At 48.3% G+C, this 17417-nt stretch overlaps 1 protein-coding gene across 2 annotated transcripts in view; it reads left to right on the plus strand.

Moving 5' to 3' along the window:
- ATF6 (activating transcription factor 6) overlaps positions 1 to 17052 on the plus strand; it is a 209964-nt gene extending 192912 nt beyond the window's left edge. The window contains exon 16 of one of the 2 annotated variants that reach the window (XM_080824008.1): positions 16227 to 17052. In XM_080824008.1, the coding sequence (XP_080680134.1) occupies positions 16227 to 16267 (41 nt within the window). In that variant the 3' untranslated portion in view covers positions 16268 to 17052. Of the gene's footprint in view, positions 1 to 13200; positions 13935 to 16226 lie in introns of those variants that run through there. The other variant, XM_080824007.1, reaches the window with a different exon arrangement.
- Positions 17053 to 17417: the final 365 nt, after the last annotated feature.

The following is a 17417-nucleotide window of genomic DNA, read 5'->3' on the forward strand; positions in this document are numbered from 1 at the left end:
AGTTACGGGGTTTCCTTGTGTCTATTCTTCTCTTGCTGCCTGTAAGACTTTCTCTTTAACTTCCACCATTTTATCATGCTAAGTCTTAGTGTGGATCTGTGGTTCCTCTTGTACTGGACTTGCTCTGCTGCCTGGGCCTGGCTATATGTTTCCTTCCTCAGGTTAGGGGAGTTTTCAGCCATTATTTCGTCAGCCCCTAGCTCTTTCTCTGGTGGGACCCCTGTGAGAGGAGTGTTCACGTGCTTGTTGTTGTCCTGGTGGTCCCTTAAACTGTTCTTAAGGTTTTTTGTTGTTATTCTGGCTGGGTGGTTTCTGCTATTCTGTCTTCCAGATCACTGATACATTCTTCTGTCTCATTTAATCTGCTGTTTATTCCCTCTCCTGTATTTCATTTCAGTTACTGTGTTCTTCAGCTGTGATCACTTTTGTCTTATATTTTCTGACTCTTTGTTAAAGTTCTCACTGTGTTCCTCCGTTCTTCTTCCAAGTTTGGTGAACGTCTTTACAACTATTACTTTGCACTCTTTGTCAGGTAAGTTACTTACTCCCTGTTTTTATTAGTGTTTTCTTCCTGGCATCTTATCTTGTCCTTTCATTTGGAACATATTCCTCTGTCTCGTCATTTTGCTTGACTTTGTGTTTGTTTCTGTGCATAAGGCAGATCAGCTGCCTCTCCTGGCCTTAAAGGAGTGGCCTTATGTGGGAGTGTGTCATGTGTAGTACGCCTGGCAGCTTGGGCAGACCAGCTAAAGCTGGAGCAGGTATGGGCCAGGCTGTCCCAGAACACTCCACGCTGGGATCATCTTGGTGGGATGACTGGATCTTTAGTGGGCGCATGAGCCAAGGAGTCCCAGAGCGCTCTGTGCTGAGGCCACCCTGGTAGGACATGGGGAGCCTGCGTGAGCTCAGGCCTGCGGGAGAGGGACCATTGGGCCTGCTGAGTTGGGGTCACCTTGGCAAATGCGTGGAGCTGAGGTGATGGGTGGGGGGGTCGCAGGGTGCTCTATTCTGGGGCCGTTCTTGGCAGAGCACCTAGATCAGGTAAGACCAGGTGTCCCTGGGGGTGCCATGCTGGAATCACCCTGGGGGGATGGACAGCTGGAGCGGGTGTGGTCCCGGGGTGTACTAGGGTAACCCTAGCAGGTTGGCTAGAGCGCCTGACTCAAGTTCGCACCTGAGCTATTATAATTTGATTTGGGGGGAGAGGACACAAACAGTGGCACTGGTTGACCCCTCCAACCCCAGAGAGAGTTCAGCGGTTTCCTACCCTTTGGGCAGATGCTGTAGGGTTAATAAGTGGGTTTCTTTCACTTGTAGTCTAGTTGCCCTTTAAACTGCTCTTTTTTCACTGTGCCCCACGGTGGCCAAGTGTGTGGTATCATTTCAGTGACATCCCTTCCTGCTGCAGGTCGTCACACCAGGGGTGGGGTTCCCGTCATTACCATGTCTCCCTCTGCCACCATCCTGTGTGTGCTCCCTCCGTGGTTTACTGCGCAGAAGCTGCCCAGTCAGCCCTCGGTGTGTCCTTGGGACGAACTGCTGTGTGTGTGGATGCAGGCGCAGTGTGTCCATGGGCGGAGGTTGAGTTCAGGGTCTTCCTATGCCGCGGTCTTGGACTGCCAATATTTTAAATGTTTTAAATACTTTAAGTTCTGCTTTCGCAACAGTCCAGTAATCTGGGTAAGGGGAAAAAAAACCATTTTTCTGTAATTCCTCACAGTTTAAAGCACTGTGTGAATGTTGACTGACATTGTCCTTTAGAAAATGCTCCCCAGGTTTAACTGGGTACAGAAATTGGGAGCTAATGTTTATGAGTCTGTAACAGTGCCCGGCCTGGGATCAGTGCTCAAATACTGGGAAGGAAGGAAAGTTGGTTACAAATTGAGTTTGGTTCTCAGAGGTACGCTCAGTGATCGAATGAAGCCACAAAACTTCCCTTTTCTCTTCATGGTCATCCTTCTTAACATACATGTTCCCATCATTCTTTCGAGAGTGATACCATTTGGTCCCAGGATGCCATCTGTCTTTTGTCTCCAAACAGCTCCCCAAGTTGCAGTTCTAGCCGTTTTCTCCGCCAGTCCTCACCCCATTTCTTCCCACTTGCTGCTCTTCTCCACTAAAATCTCAGATGTGCACGTGACCCTCCCCGTGATGGCGGTACGGCTTGCCCCTCCCCTCCTGAGGTCTTTACTCTGAGATCACCCTCTAGGAGAGGCACCCCGGGCACTGTGTCAAAAACTGCACGCCCCTCCCCCCCCACTCCCTAACCACCCTCCGTGCATTGTTTTCCTCCATATGTGTATTTTCTGTCTCTCCCTGCTCTCTCATTTTACAAGAATTAAGCTCTACGAGGACAGGAATTTCTTTCCGTGTTTCATTTACTACTTGATCCTTAGTACCTGGCACATGGTAGAAATTCAGTAAATATTGGTTGAATTCATGACTCTATAATGTTGAGGCATTATATATAATAATGCTTGTATTATATTAGAGGGAGTGAACGGGCGCCTGGGTGGCTCAGTTGGTTGGGCGGCTGCCTTCCGCTCGGGTCATGATTCCAGGGTCCTAGGATCGAGCCCCGCGGGCATCAGGCTCCCTGCTCAGCAGAAAGCCTGCTTCTCTCTCTCCCTTGTTTGCCACTCTGCTTACTTGTGCTCTCTGTCAAATAAATAAATAAAAATCTTGAAAAAAAAAAAGGAAGAAGAAGAGGGAATGAAGAAGTCAGGTGCTTGCACCGATGCGGGCTATCACTAAGTGCAGCAGTGAGAAATGCAGACTGATACTGGTGTGTCCCGGTGCCGCCCCAGACACCACGAGGGTTTTTGCCACAGGTGATGTGATTTTCTGAAATGCACTGTTCTTGAGTTCAGAAAGAAACAATATTCCCAGCATAGTGGAATAGTTATAAGAATGTATTCCGAAGCCACACTGCCTAGTAAAACCTATGTAAAAGTAATTTAAATGTAAAACAGTGAGGTTCTATCTTGATTAATAATGATCAGGGTTTTCGTTTTGTTTTAACCTATGTGAGTATGAGCTGTGGGACTGTCCCTGGGCATTGCAGACTGTCTGGCATCCCGGCCCCTGCCCGGTAAATTCTGGTAGTTCCTGTCATCATCACCATGCCGTGTGCCCTGTCAGGGTTAATGGCTTTTGTATACATAATTCTAGGCCCTCACATTTTTTGTGAAATTACTGAAGATCTAATAATTAGGTAAACTTTTTCATCTGACTCCCAGTTGCTCAGTGTCCATAACACCTGAATAATATTTAACAGATTCTGGTGTGTCTCACACTGAAATATATGATATTCCTCCCTCCCTGCTTGTCTCCCTGCCTTTGGACACTCCCAACCCAACATCCCCATCAGAGACACTCTGCTTTTAATTTTTTCTGGCAAAGGGCAGACACGGTGATCGCAAGGAACTCCCCGTGGTTGCCCGCGTTCCTTGTGTCTCCAGAAGGACTCAAGTCGGGGGCACAGCTGCGTCTGCATGTGCAGCGAGAGCGCGTGCTCTTCCGGCCAAGGGGGGAGAGGCTCTGGCTGCACCACTCACCCCCTGCCCCTCATTCAGAAGTGCTGGCCATGGCTTCAAGGAGCCAAAACTCTGTTCTGTAAGTATTTTGACAGTGTTCAATAAAGCTGGACATTCACATATTGGTTATAAAGAAAAAATCAATACCAGAGCTCTCATTTCAAGTGGGACTTGAAGTGGGCCTTAAAGGATTGAGAGAATTGGACTGGATAGGGAATTTGGGTGAAGAAGACAGAGGGGGCTGCTTTTCCCAGTAGAGGAAAAACTGCCCACAGAGCCAGCGCACGGTGTATTGAGATGGTCAGAAGCAGGACTCAGGTTGAGAACCGGAGGGAAGGTGGACTAGGGTTAGTGGAGTAGCTTATGGATGTTCTGGAAAGCCTCCGTCCACTGTGACGCTACACCACTTCGTTGTTCACTGTATTCCCACCTTCCTTTCCCTTCCACTACTAGGTCTCCCCTCTCAGGCTGCTTCCCTTATTTTTGCTTTTGTTTTGGTTGGTCTTGTGATCTGTGAATTGGTGGCTTTTTATCTCCTTTCCATGCCTCCCCCTACATGCACACCCCCCCCCCAATCCACCAGCGGATCCAGGCACAGATACCAACAGCCCATCACTGCCTGTCCGCAGCCTAGCTGACACAGAGCAAACTACTACTTGTTAGGGTTAGCGTCTGATTCCCAGTAGAAATGTTTTATCCTATATGCTTCTCTGCAAAGCATTGAAATCTTGTGACTTTTTAAGATTAAAGTCTCTTGTAAGTTTTTGGACCTTTACTTCTGTTTCTGGTCAAGGTTCTGGCATGTGTGTGTTAGTCACCTCCCAGCCAGCAGTCTCTTGGCAGGCCATTCTGAGTTATTGTGCACTTACAGGCTGTTCAAAATTCCACACTGCCCGGAGTTTTTCCACCTCCAGTGTCCAGGCGCCTTTTCTGCTTCCTCAGAAATCACAGCTGCGTGTTCATATCCAAAGCCCTTCATTTCTTTTCCTTTTTATATGCCTGATTCATTTTGAATTTGAAGTATTCCTTTTTTACACCTTTTTTCTGACTCCGATCAGTGTTTCGTCTCGTTTTGCTTACTTCAGGAGGCCCAGAACAGAAGATTCCTTGTGTCTCTCGTGCAGTACCCACGGGTTTGCTGATAGAAGAGGGAGAGTGAGCTTTTACATGTCACTCCGTGCCGTTCCTTTTGGGCTGATTTTCTGCAATGTCTGTCTTCACTAAGTACCCCCCAAATAGCTTAGCAGTCCTGTCACATACCTCGGCTCTCACAAGCTCCTAGGGGGATGTTCGCCCCCCACCCCGAACCCCCCGTCAGAGTCCCTGCACCTTGATGCTCTTTGGACAAGGGCGCTGCGCAACCTCAGTGGAGACGTGGCCTGTGCTGCGAGCGAGCGTCCGCCTTCCTTGTTCCCCGCCAGAGGCCTGTCCTCACCGGCCTCCCAGAGCCAGCAGAGCCTTCAGGTTCTCTCTCTCCAGTAGAACCTGCTCTTGTGTTCTTTATGCATAGGAGGCGCAGGTGACGGGCAGTGGTTAAAATGCTCCCCACAGGAGGTCACTTCCTACCCAGAGTACCCAACTTGTCATGCAGAAGGGGCTTCCTGAATTCAGCTGAGGGCATTCTCATCTTCTGTGGCAGTCTTGTGATAGTGCTGCTCGCCTCCTTGCCCCAGAGGTTGCTGCCTTGAGAAGGCAGTGAAGAACAGAACCCAGTTTTATGGCCGCCTAGATGATGCCTCATCTGAGTCTCGTCATTGGACTTAAGATAACAGCATCATTCCAGGGTGCCTGGGTGACTCAGTCGGTTAAGCGTCTGCCTTCAGCTCAGGTCATGATCTTGGGGTCCTGGGATCGATCACGACTGTCCTCCCCCCCACTCATGTGTTCGCTTGCATGCACACGCGCTCGCTCTCTCTCTTTCTCTCTCTCTCTCCGGCACATGGGCTTAATGAGTTTTGCAGGTGGTTTGGGCTATATGAGGGCACCTAGTCTTGATTTTAAATTGTCATCTGGATTCCAAGTTAATCCAGAAAAGCAGTAAAAGTTAATACTGTGTATTGCATGTCTCCAATACACGTGTTTTCCATTATCTGGTCATGTATGCCCTTGTGTGCATGTGTGCATTCCTGCACTCACACACACAAACTTTTTCATTTTTCTAAAACAGGGAGTGATTCTGGTTCCAAAAGCAAATGATTGGTGTGACACTTAGAAAGCCGAGCCTGGCACACGTTCTAAATGAAATGGCTCCAAATCCATTAGCACGTCGTCTCTCTTCCAGAGGGCTGCAGCTGCCTGTGTAGTTGGAAAAGAAACACTCTGATAGGAGATACTGGCCGACTTACAGGATTCAGATGCAGTTCTCTAAGGATGAGCAAATGACTTGCACAAGGTGGTAATGTGGGAAGGTCCTGAGCTCCCCTCCCACAGCCACACCAAGCTGCGTAAGGGCATTTCCCTTTGAAAACTAGATGAACTGCTTCCCCACCGCAACAGGTAGAAAGACCCCAGACGGGTAAGAGAGGTAGACACATCGTCTTACCAAAAACCCCATCCCTGGCACAGTGAGACACAACAGGGGAGGGTCTCACCAGCCTGGTGCTTCCCCAGAGGACCAAGAGGTTGGTGCCCCGCATCAGGCACCCCAGCCCAGGGGATCTGCGCTGAAGAAACAAGCCCCCAAAACATCTGGCTTAAAAAATGAATGGGGCCGATGTCCAGGAGACCCAAAGTGCTGCAGAATTTAAAGGACTTACTTTACAGTCTCACTCACCCCAAGACCCAGGGGAAAAACAGCTGTTTGAAAATGTTTGGACCAGCTAGAAGGAAATTCATTTCTGGTCAAAAAGCTGGAGGGGCAGGGGACAGCTGAAACTCTCCTCAGAAGAGAGGCCCTGGTGATGCCAGTTTTGCCCCCGCCCAGCGCACAGGTAGGTGAACGTGGATGCAGCGCGCTCCCCCTGCCTTGTTGAAGCCGGAGCGTGCGGGCAGCTGCAGCGCCGTCCTGCGCCCAGGCCGGGGCAGGTGAGCGCCGCGCCAGCCGGCCGAGGTCAGCAGCCTTCTCCCGCTCCCCGCCGAGGCTGCGGCGCTCACTCAGGCACGGCGCTCTCCTGCTCCGGTCCTAAAGCCCACAGACGTGCTCACTTTCCTGCTGCCTTTCCGCAGCCTGTGAGTATGACCGGCCCCCGTGCGCTCCCCCTGCCTAGTCCAAGCCAGCCGGTGTACTCGGCCTGTGCGGGGGACGCCCCTCGATTGCCTGGCTCTAGTGGCCAAGGGGGCTGGTATCTCTGAGCTCCGGGGGAGGGTACAGTCGGGAATACAGGTCCTGGCGGGCCGCCGCCCCTCCCGCCCCGCATGGACAGCGGACTGAAACAGCCTCGGTCTCCCGAGGAGAAGACCTGCTCTCCTGGAGCTTCAGCCGGAAGCACAGGCTTCGGGTTTCCCCACACATCGAGAGGCTAATGAGGTGCTCCCAGGGAATGAAGGCCAGGAGATACCTTCGTGCACAGCCCCTTGGCCTCACTATAGCTCTGCGAGACCTGCCAGAAAGGAGCTTACACATTCCTCTGCAGCCCCAGTTACTGCAGCTGCTGCCCGGGCCGTACGTCCGGACTCCTGGTCTGGAGGCCGGCAGGGATTACACTCAGAGCCCACAGGACCGTATCTACTTGCATATTTTAAAAGCTGCTGGCCTGAGGGATTTTGCTTTCAACTGCCTGAAACTAGGTGCTAAGTGAGATTCCTCCCCCCGGGACACTGACAGGCCTTGGCACACTCTCAAAAACAGGTGCGTCTCAAGGATTAGCTGGTGCTTTAGAGCATCACAAAGTTCAAGAGACAATCAAGAGCCAGGGCAAGGCTGAAGATTCATGAGGTTCATCACTCACACAGGCCGCTCCCTCCCGTCTGAGAGAGGTAGCTACTCCGCCTGCTTCATAGAAACATTGATGGATAGATCATCTAGACAGAAAACCGATAGAAGAAACATCAGTCTTAAATTACACATTAGACTGGATGGACTTAATAGACATAGACAGAACATTACATCCAAAAGCAGCAGAATAAACATTCTTCTCCAGTACCTCTGGAACATTCTCCAGGATAGATCACATGTTAGGCCACAAAACATGTCTCAGTAAATTCAAGAAGGTTGAAGTCCTTTCAGGCATCTTTTCTGACTGCAACAGTATGAAATTAGAAATCAGTTACAAGTAGAAAACTAGAGAAACTTCAAATACGTGGAGATTAAACAACATATTACTGAGTCATAGAAGAAGTCAAAGATGAAATTTAAAAATACCGAGTAACAAATGAAAACAAATGTAAAATCTGTGAGATGGGCAAAAGAGGGAAGTTCATAATGATACAGGTTTATTTCAAGAAACATCTCAAACAATTTACACCTAAAGAAACTAGAAAAAGAACAAAGCGCAACGTTAGTAGAAGGAAGGAAATAAGGATCAGAACAGAAATAATGAAATAGAGACTAAAAAGATAATGGGAAAGATAAGTGAAACTAAGAGCCCATTCTTTGAAAAGATAAACAAACTACACAAACCCTTAGTTAGACTCACCAAGAAAAGAGAGGGCTCAAATAAATAATTTCAGAAATGAGAGTTTAATACAAAGGATCATAAGAAAATACTATGAAAAACTATATGCCAACAAATTGAACAACCTAGAAGAAATGGATAAATTTATAGAAACACGATTTTCCAAGACTGAACTACAAAGAAATAGAAAGTCTGAGTAGAGCAATTATGAAGATTGAATCAGTAATCAAAAACCTCCAAACAACAAAAGGATCTAGGGGCAGATGGCTTCACTAGTGAATTCTATCAAACATTTAAAGATTTAATATCCATCTTAAAGATTTAATATCCGTTTTTCTCCAATTCTACCAAGAAATTGAAGAGGAAGGAATGCTTTCAGACTCATTTTACGTGACCAGCATTACCCAGATACCCAAACCAGACAAAGACACCACAAGAAAATTGTAAGACAATATCCCTGATAAACATAGATGTAAAAATCCTCAACAAAATATGAGCAAACCAAATGCAACAATATATTAAAATGATCATACACCACAATCAAGTGGGATTCATCCCAGGGGTGTAGGGACAGTTCAACAACCACAAATTAATCAATATGATACACCACATTAACAAAAGGAAAGATAAAAATCATATCTCAAAAGATGCAGTAAAAGCATTGGACACAATCAAACATCCACTTATAAAAACTCTAAACAAAGTAGTTATAGAAAGAGCTTATCTCCCTGGGTGTTACACATAAGTGATGAATCACTAAATTCTCCTGAAACCAGTATTACACTGTATGTTAACTAATTAGAGTTTAAATACAAATTTGAAAAGAAAGGGCGGGTTGAGGGACTCTTGATTTTGCCTTGGGTCATGATCTCAGGGTTGTGCGATGGAGCACCTGGTCAGGTTCTGCACTCAGCATGGAGTCGGCTTGGGATTCTCTCTCTCCCTCTCCCATTACCTTTCCTGCTGCACTCATGAGCTTTCTCTCTAAAATAAATATTTTTTTAATTAAAAAAAAAAAAAGCATACCTCAACATAATGAAGGCCATATATGACAAACCCACAGCTAATGTCATACTCAATGGTGAAGAGCCGAAAGCTTTTCCTCTAAGAGCAGGAACAGAACAAGGATGCCCGCTCTTACACTTCTGTCCGACATTGTATTGGAAGCTCTAGCCACATCAATTAGGCAAGAAATGAAAGGCCTACAAATTGGAAGAAAGAAGTAAAACTATCACTATTTCCAGACAACATAATACTACAAAATAGAGAACCCTGAAGACTCCACAAAAAAAGGATGAGTAGTGATGAATTCAGTGAAGTTGTAGGATACAAGATCAATATACAAAAATCTGTTGTTTCTGTATATGAATAATGAACTGTCAGAGAAGTTCAGAAAATAATCCCAATTACATTGTGTTACTAACAATAAAACACCTCAATAAACGTAACCAGGGAGGTGAAAGACCTATATACTGAAAACCATAAGCCATTAATAAAGAAATTGAAGAAGATATAGGTAAGTGGAAAGAAGATTCATGCTTATGGACTGGAAGAATTCATACTGTTAAATATCCATACTAACCAAAGCATCCTACAGATTTACTGCCATTCCTATCGAAATACCAATAGCATTTTTCACAGAATTGGAACATGTACTTGCACAATTTATGTGGAACCACAGAAGACCCTGACTACTCAAAGCAATGTTGAGAAAGACCAAAGCCAGAAGTATGATGCTGCCTGATTTCAAACTAGAACACAAAGCTATAATAATCAAAACAGTATCTCACTAGTGCAAAAAACACAAAGATCAGTGGAATAGAATTGAGAGCCCATATGTAAACCTTTGTATAGATGGTTAATTTTTAAAAAACATATAAGGTATTATTTGCTTCAGGGGTACAGGTCTGTGAATCATCAGTCTTACACAACTCACAGCACTCACCATAGCACATACTCTCCCCAACCACCCTATCTGTCCAACCTCCCTCCCCTCCAGCAACCCTCAGTTTGTTTCATGAGATTAAGAGTCTCTTATGGTTATGTCTCCCTCCCCGGTCCCATCTTGTTTCATTTTTCCCTCCCCCCACGACCCCTCGCCCTGCCTCTCAAATTCCTTATATCAGGGAGATCATATGATAATTGTCTTTCTCTTATCAGCTTATTTCACTTAGCTTAATACCCTCTAGTTCCATCCACGTTGTTGCAAATGGCACAATTTCGGTTTTGATGGCTGCATAGTATTCCGTCATGTATGTATGTACCACACGCATCTTCTTTACCCATTCATCTGTCGATGGAGATCTAGGTTCTTTCCATACTTTGGCTGTTATGGACATTGCTGCTATAAACATCCGTGTGCATGTGCCCCTTGGATCACTACATTTGTATCTTTGGGGTAGACACCCAGTAGTGTAATTGCTGGGTCGCAGGGCAGCTCTATTTTCAACTTTTTGAGGAACCTCCATGCTGTTTTCCAAAGTGGCTGCACCAAGCTTGCATTCCCACAAACAAATCAAAACCACAGGTTCATTAATTTTTGACAAAGGAAGCAAGAATACACAAGGGAGAAGAGACAGTAAATCGTGTTGGGCAAACTAAATTACTACACACAGAAGAATGAAACTGGACCGTTATTTTATACCACATAGAAAAATTAACTCAGAGTGCATTACAGACTTGAAGACCTGAAACCATGAAACCATCTTGTATGGCAATGTCAGTCCAGTGTAACCACTGTGGACATGATACAGAAGTTTCTCAAAATCTAAAAAGAGAAGTGCCCTGTGATCTAGCAATTCCACTACTGGTTATCTATCTAAAGAAACGGAAGACGCTGATTTGAAAAGATACATGCACCCCTGTGTGCACTGCAGTGTTATTTACAGGAGCCAAGCTATGGAAACAAACTTCTCATCCATTGACGGTTGACTGGATAAAGATGGGGCGCGCGCGCGTGTGTGATATATGTATATACAGTGGAAGCGTATCCGACCACAAAGAAGAACAAAATCTTGCCTTTTGCAACATGGATGGACCTAATGGATGTTACGCTAATTTAAATAAGCAGACTTTGACGAAGGCATATACCGCGTGACTTCACTCGTATGTAGAATCTAAAGAATAAAACCAAACCCAGACTCATAGAGAACAGACTGCCCCTTGCCAGAGGGGGACGTGGGTTGGAGTAGGGAGCAAAATGGTAAACAGATCAAGAAGTACAAACTTAGAGTTGTAAAGTAAGTTAGGTCCTGTGGATTTAATACACAGCATGGACTACAGGCAGTATATTGTATTGACTTTGTATAGTGACACATGGTACCTAGACTTAGTGTGGCAATCATTTTGCAATGTATATAAATGTGGAATCACCAAGGTGTACACCTGAAACTAAAATACTGTATTTCATACCAGTTACACCTCAGTTTTTTAAAAAGCTAAAGCAAATGACTCAATTTTCATTGCATATCGGTAGGACTCATAAAACCGAAGTGTCCACAGTGACGGTCTTAAAGAACAGGAGGCTTAGTAAGTGCACAGGGGCAACTGGCTGTTCATCCTCTCTAGTAAGGCTGGGAAAGGAGGAGATTAGCTTTACCGGTAATAGAAGAGATTTATAAGACTTGTAATGAGAAATTAATCACCAACCGAGACTACTTTAAAAATAAAAGTAGAAATGGAGGAATTATGTCTTCCCTTGGCTTTAACACAGACTACAACATCTGCTTGAGGAACTTAAAATTGGTGGGTTATTGGATCCAATAGTTTTCAACTTTGGGGAAGTCATAGACCCCTTTGAGAATCTGATGGGGCTCCTCTCCAGAAAAATGAACACACAAATAAAACTTTGCATGCAGTTCCAGGGAACTTACAGACTCCCTGAAGTCTGTTCATTAGACCCTAATTTAAGACCCCCTGGATTAGAGGATTTCCCTAAGTCCTAAACTGTGACACACTCCATGGCTTAATTTTCCCAAACATAACAATGGAATCTGAAGATCAAATGTCAAACTTTGGATTTTCTTCCTCTAGATTTCTAATAATTGGTGTGTACAGTGTTGAAGTAAAAACAAAAAAATATTAATTCTACTTCTAAATTCAGTTCTTGGTCCTAGAGAAGCCAGATATTGAATTTTAAAAGTCACTGGCTGGCTGTAGGTCATCTTCATCAACACACAGTAAGACTAGGACTTCGTCCAGTCCCCACTCCCATTTCCGGACTCACGGGGGACATGCAAACAGATGCCAGCGTTATTCCACACTCGCCCACCTTCTAACTGCACCGCTGTGAATGTCCGGCCGGGCTTGGAGAGACCGTCTACTTACAATCTCTCCTCAGTCTTATACCCAAGTTTCATTGACTACAAGGTGGAAAATGACTACCCAGAATTACAAATCAGGAAGTAATGTGGCCCTCTCCCTAAAATAGGGTGTTCATCCTCTGAGGAAGAGCATGTGTGTGTGAAACGTGTGATGAGTTCCCCCAGATGTGGTACATGCGCGCGGCCCTGTGTGGTTTTCCTGCTCCCTCCGCAACTGGCCTCTAGTTCACCTGCGAGTCCTGCGGCGCTCCCTCTAGTCCCAGATCGGGAACGTCCTTGTCTCTTGCACCGAGAATCAAGAACTCTGGAATCACACACTATCCCGTGGGCGAGAGCATCGTTGCCGTGTCTGCACCCCGCTGTCGGCCTTCACTGTACTTCGTGCTGCTAAGGCCAAGCCTTAAATTTGTAGCCAGGAGTGTCTTATTGAAATTAGAAACCTTGCTGATGAGTGGGAGGCAGTAATCTCAGCCAGAGCGCGCGGACCGTGCACACAGTGGGCTGGTTCTCCTGACAAGTGTTCCTTCCCGCTGTTGAAGCCCTGGGTGGACTCTGCTACTGCTCCAAGACCCTCCCAGTTTGGGAGCCAGGATCTGGGAGGACAGGCTGTCCCAGCACCTACCCCAGCTGTCGCTCTGCTTAGTGACTGATGGAGTCCCCCTGTCCCTTGAAAGCCCGTTGGCAGTTCACACCCATAAAGCTTACTTAGGTTCTCTCTGGGGTGGAAGCTTACAGTAGAATCGTACATGCGGGTGACTGTTTATTCCTTGTGTGTCTCCCTCCCCACAGAGAACGTCATCAATGGGCAGGACTACGAAGTGATGATGCAAATTGACTGTCAGGTGATGGACACCCGGATCCTCCACATCAAGAGCTCGTCGGTTCCCCCTTATCTCCGAGATCAGCAGAGGAATCAAACCAACACGTTCTTCGGCTCCCCGCCAGCAGCCCCGGAGGCAGCCCACGTTGTCAGCACCATCCCGGAGTCACTACAGTAGTCTCTGAGGCTGCGCCCGAAAACACGGTGGGACCCTGGCGAGCCGGGGAGAGACCTGTTCCTGTCTGCCCTCTTGGTGGCCGGCAGAGAGCTGCCTCGCACTGGGGTTCAAGCGACAGTGACAGAAGCTGTTTCTCACCGTCTGCCCTTCTACTGGAAAGCACTGACATTCCGACACAAGGGAGACCACCTTTCTCCGGCCGCAGACGCTGCCTGCGTGCTCCGTTGCTGCCCGGTGTCGATTTTTTTCCTGTACCTTTCTCAATTGCTTTTCCTTCTGTACTTCTTTTGTGTTTAAATAGTCATCTTTAAAATAAGATCTTCTTCCCTTCTCTGCCATTTCACTTACTGACAGATTTTTATTTACAGCTGTACAGCTCACTAATGTTCCCAGCAATTAGAGTTTTTATTAATTTAAAGCCAGTCCATTGTGGATATAGTGCTCATTGGAAATAGATTTCAAAACCAGAACAGCGAAAAATGTCCCAAAAAGAGTCAAGACAATTGAGAGCTTTAGTAAAAGGGGAAAAAAAATCCCCATTGCGTAAAGTTGGTCTTGGCCAGGGAATCGTGGCTCCCACCTGACCCGGTGTGTGCAGAACCGGGCGGGGCGCCGGGGGAGGGCCGAGGGCGGAGCGCTCAGGGCAGGGCAGAGCGCGCGCGCCGTGGGCGGGAGCCGGCTCCGTTACACGCTCAACACGCTGCAGGTTCGGATGTGCCCGGAGCGGAGGGTGAAAGCCACGGCAGCCTTCATTCGGAGGCCCCTGCAGGTTAGCGTATGTGCTCCTGCGCGCTCCTTACTGGTCCGGTGCAGGTCCGCAGGGACCCCGGGACAGACCCTTCAGCTTTGCTGTGAATCCCCACCCGGAACACGTCACACGATGACACCGAATTCGGCTGAGGGACACGCAGCGTGCTGTTAAGCAGCTGAGTTTTTTCTCCTCGGGAGAATTGACAAGTATTTATTCCTCAAGACTCTGCGGACAGGCTGGCTTAGACTCCTGCTCGGGGAGGGCGTCCCACAATACAGCGAGAATCTCAAGTTTCTCCAGTGAAAAGACAGCGAAGGAATTAACTTTTTTGTCTTCCCAGGGTTGAAAAAAACCCAGCCCTACTGCATTCCCTCCGCTCTCACTTACCCTGACTTTCTTCTCACTGATGTTCTGCCTTCAGTTTCTAGAGCGAGTCTTCCTGTTCTTCTACGAAACTTCGCACTTTCTTGCTAGACCCGGTTCTGCAGACGTGGCTTCTTACCCTATTCTGCTTGCCCGGGTCGGCTCTCGTCCCTTCCAGTCCCCGCTCCGAACGGGAGGAGGAAAGACCGTCGGTACGAGTCCTGCGGGGTGCCCCGGCCCCCTTCTGCCCGCGAGGGCCGGCCCGGCTCCTGAATAATCCCGAAGAAACCTCTGGACAGCGGCGCCTCTGCCCGAGCTCATGAGATGTGCTCTGCGATCCGTGTGACTCCGTGTGGCCGGCGGGGCGCGCTGCTGCCCGGCTCCCCGGGAATCTGGGGTTCGGCCTCGTTAACGAGCCTCGCTCTGCCCCCGCCCCGCCCCGCACGAGCCTGTGAGAGTCCAGGCCACAGGGCCCCCGGTGCGGCTGTCGGGGCAACGTCCACATGGGAACCCCCTTCCCGGGGCCGTCCCTCCTCTAACGGGCGCCGGGCCCGTCGGACAAGACCTGCAGGCGGAGGACAGCCTTCTCTCTGGAGCGTCTCCTCCCGTCCCGGCGCCTCCCATCGGTCGTGCACACCAGCCGAGCAGGCGGCCGGGGCCCAGCCGGCGGGACGGGGGCCGTGGTCGTTCCCAAGCTGCTGGTCCGCTGGGGCTGTCAGAGCTGTCCCGGCGGTCGCGGGCACAGCCTTAACGGGCACTGCCGCCTCTCCCGTGCTCCGACTCTCCGCACACCGTCCCTGACTGGTCTGACCGACGGTGGCAGTCGTGTCACATCTGCCCCCCACGACGCCTCTCCCACGGGTGGGGATGCGGGGGCCGGCAGCCTGGGAGCCGCGCCCGCTTTCTCCCCGTTACCGGTTCTCGAGGGGATCGTTCTGAGATGAGGGAGCAGGCTTCTCCTCGGGGCGAAGTCCCGGAAGGGAGGGAACAGCCACCGCGAAGCAGTCAGCCGCTTTCGTAACTGCCGTCAAAGCTCACTAGCCAACCCCCCCACCCCCAAGCGGTTTTGACATAGTGTCTGTGCTCGCACCCGGTCGGCCTGTTGGGAGAGAGAAGATGGCTCTGCCTGATGAATATATTAAGCTGCTTTTTGAATTTTAGGATAAAATTGCCTTTTGGGGATTGCAGCCTGGGATATATATCAGTATCTTAATTTATTTTTTTATTAAGTGGGATATTGCAAGCTTGTGGGATAATCAGATCTACTAGAGGAGTCAAGTCCACCCATGGGGTAGAGGACTCTGTCCCCTTTGTTCCCCGACCCCTTCTCCCCCATGCAGTGCTGGCGGGCGTGGCCGGGAGCGGCTCTCCCACCTGCCTGTGAGCCCCGCGTGCGGAGGCTTCGTGGCAGCAGATGGTTCCTCGCGCTAACTACTGAGTCAGGCGTCGGGGTTCCCCCCCCCCCCCCGCTCAGGCTAGCGCCCGACGAACGGCTGCATCAGCCTGGTCGTGTGAATAGCCTCTCTCCAAAGCTGGGATTTCTAAAAGAATCATCTTGAATCAAAAGTTTGCCGTGCTTGTCATCTAGAAGCTTTCCGTTACATTACTGGGTGAGGTTTATCTTTTCACAAGTACAAAAACAAAAACAATCTGTAACCGTAAAATCTCAGAGCATCTCTGAACTTTTCTCTAAATGCCTACAGGCCCCAGCACCAAGCAGACGCGTCTCGGCCTTTTCTCGTGAGCAGGCAGCAGCCACGGAGGTATTTGAAAGCAGCAATGTTATGAGTCATTCTTGAGCGCTGAATAAACAGGACTTAGAAACAGACAAGCAACTTGGGATTCAAACTGATTTTTCTATCCTTTTTAAAGAGACACCGTCCCAACAAACCTTCCTGGCCTGCCTCTTCCACCCCGGGCACGAGCCCCCGTCGGCACAGCAGTGACCCCGATGAGACGGCCGTGGCTGCGGCCTTTGGCGCGATGGAAGCCAGACCCCTCTCCAGCTCCTTGTGACATTTGCACTAATTTCTGGCTCTTGCCCTCTCACTCAGCTCAGGTTATAAAACTTGACAGAAAAAGAGCACAGGGAAAAACCCGTATTTGACCTTCAAACACTGAAAAGTTCCCAAGCGACTTCTACTTTCAGCTACGTAGAAGTCACCCCTTTTTACTGACGAGCCAGTCTGACCCCATGTCCTCCGCAGCCTGACCTCAAGGACAATTTCCACCTAGTTAAGCTTGGTCCACTGCACCCACATGGGCCGACTCCGCCTCCGGCGGGAGAGTCCCAGGAACTGAAGTTTGAACGAAGCCTTTCATCCCATTGGCTGTTTCGTGCACATTCACCTCTCAAGATCACTTCATGCTGGAATCGACAGATGCTTATCACCACCTCTACATCCCCACATTTTTACCAGAATGCTACTTTTGTCCTTCCTGAGTCGTTCTGATTTACAGAAATTAGGATCTTTGCTGCTAATATGAGCACTAATTATATCACATACCTTAAAAACAAGAATAAAGCCTAAAGAAAGCAAATGTGAGAGATTCTCGTTCCTACCCCTAGTCACATCGGGGGAGGGGGGCAACTTCTGTGTCCCCTACCCCTAGAGGTTGTGGTTGATTTTTATTTTCTAGGAAAACAGAGCACTGGACCACCCAAACATGTTGCTTGAGTCCAGATGGAACTGTGCACATAAAAGAAATGCCGTTTTCTCCCACCTGAAATAGAAATCAGAGTGTAGCCTGTTAACTTATATTTTTAGTGACTAAGCTTAAAACAAAGTTTATTTTAGATAAGTCTAGAGCTTTGAGCAGCTTGTTCTAATAGTTGTGTTATCTGTCGGATTATGAAAAGACTGACAAAGGCATCGTGATCAGGAAATTTGGTC

This window comes from Martes martes (assembly GCF_963455335.1).
Source record: "Martes martes genome assembly, chromosome: 15".
NCBI classification, from domain to species: Eukaryota; Metazoa; Chordata; class Mammalia; order Carnivora; family Mustelidae; genus Martes; species Martes martes.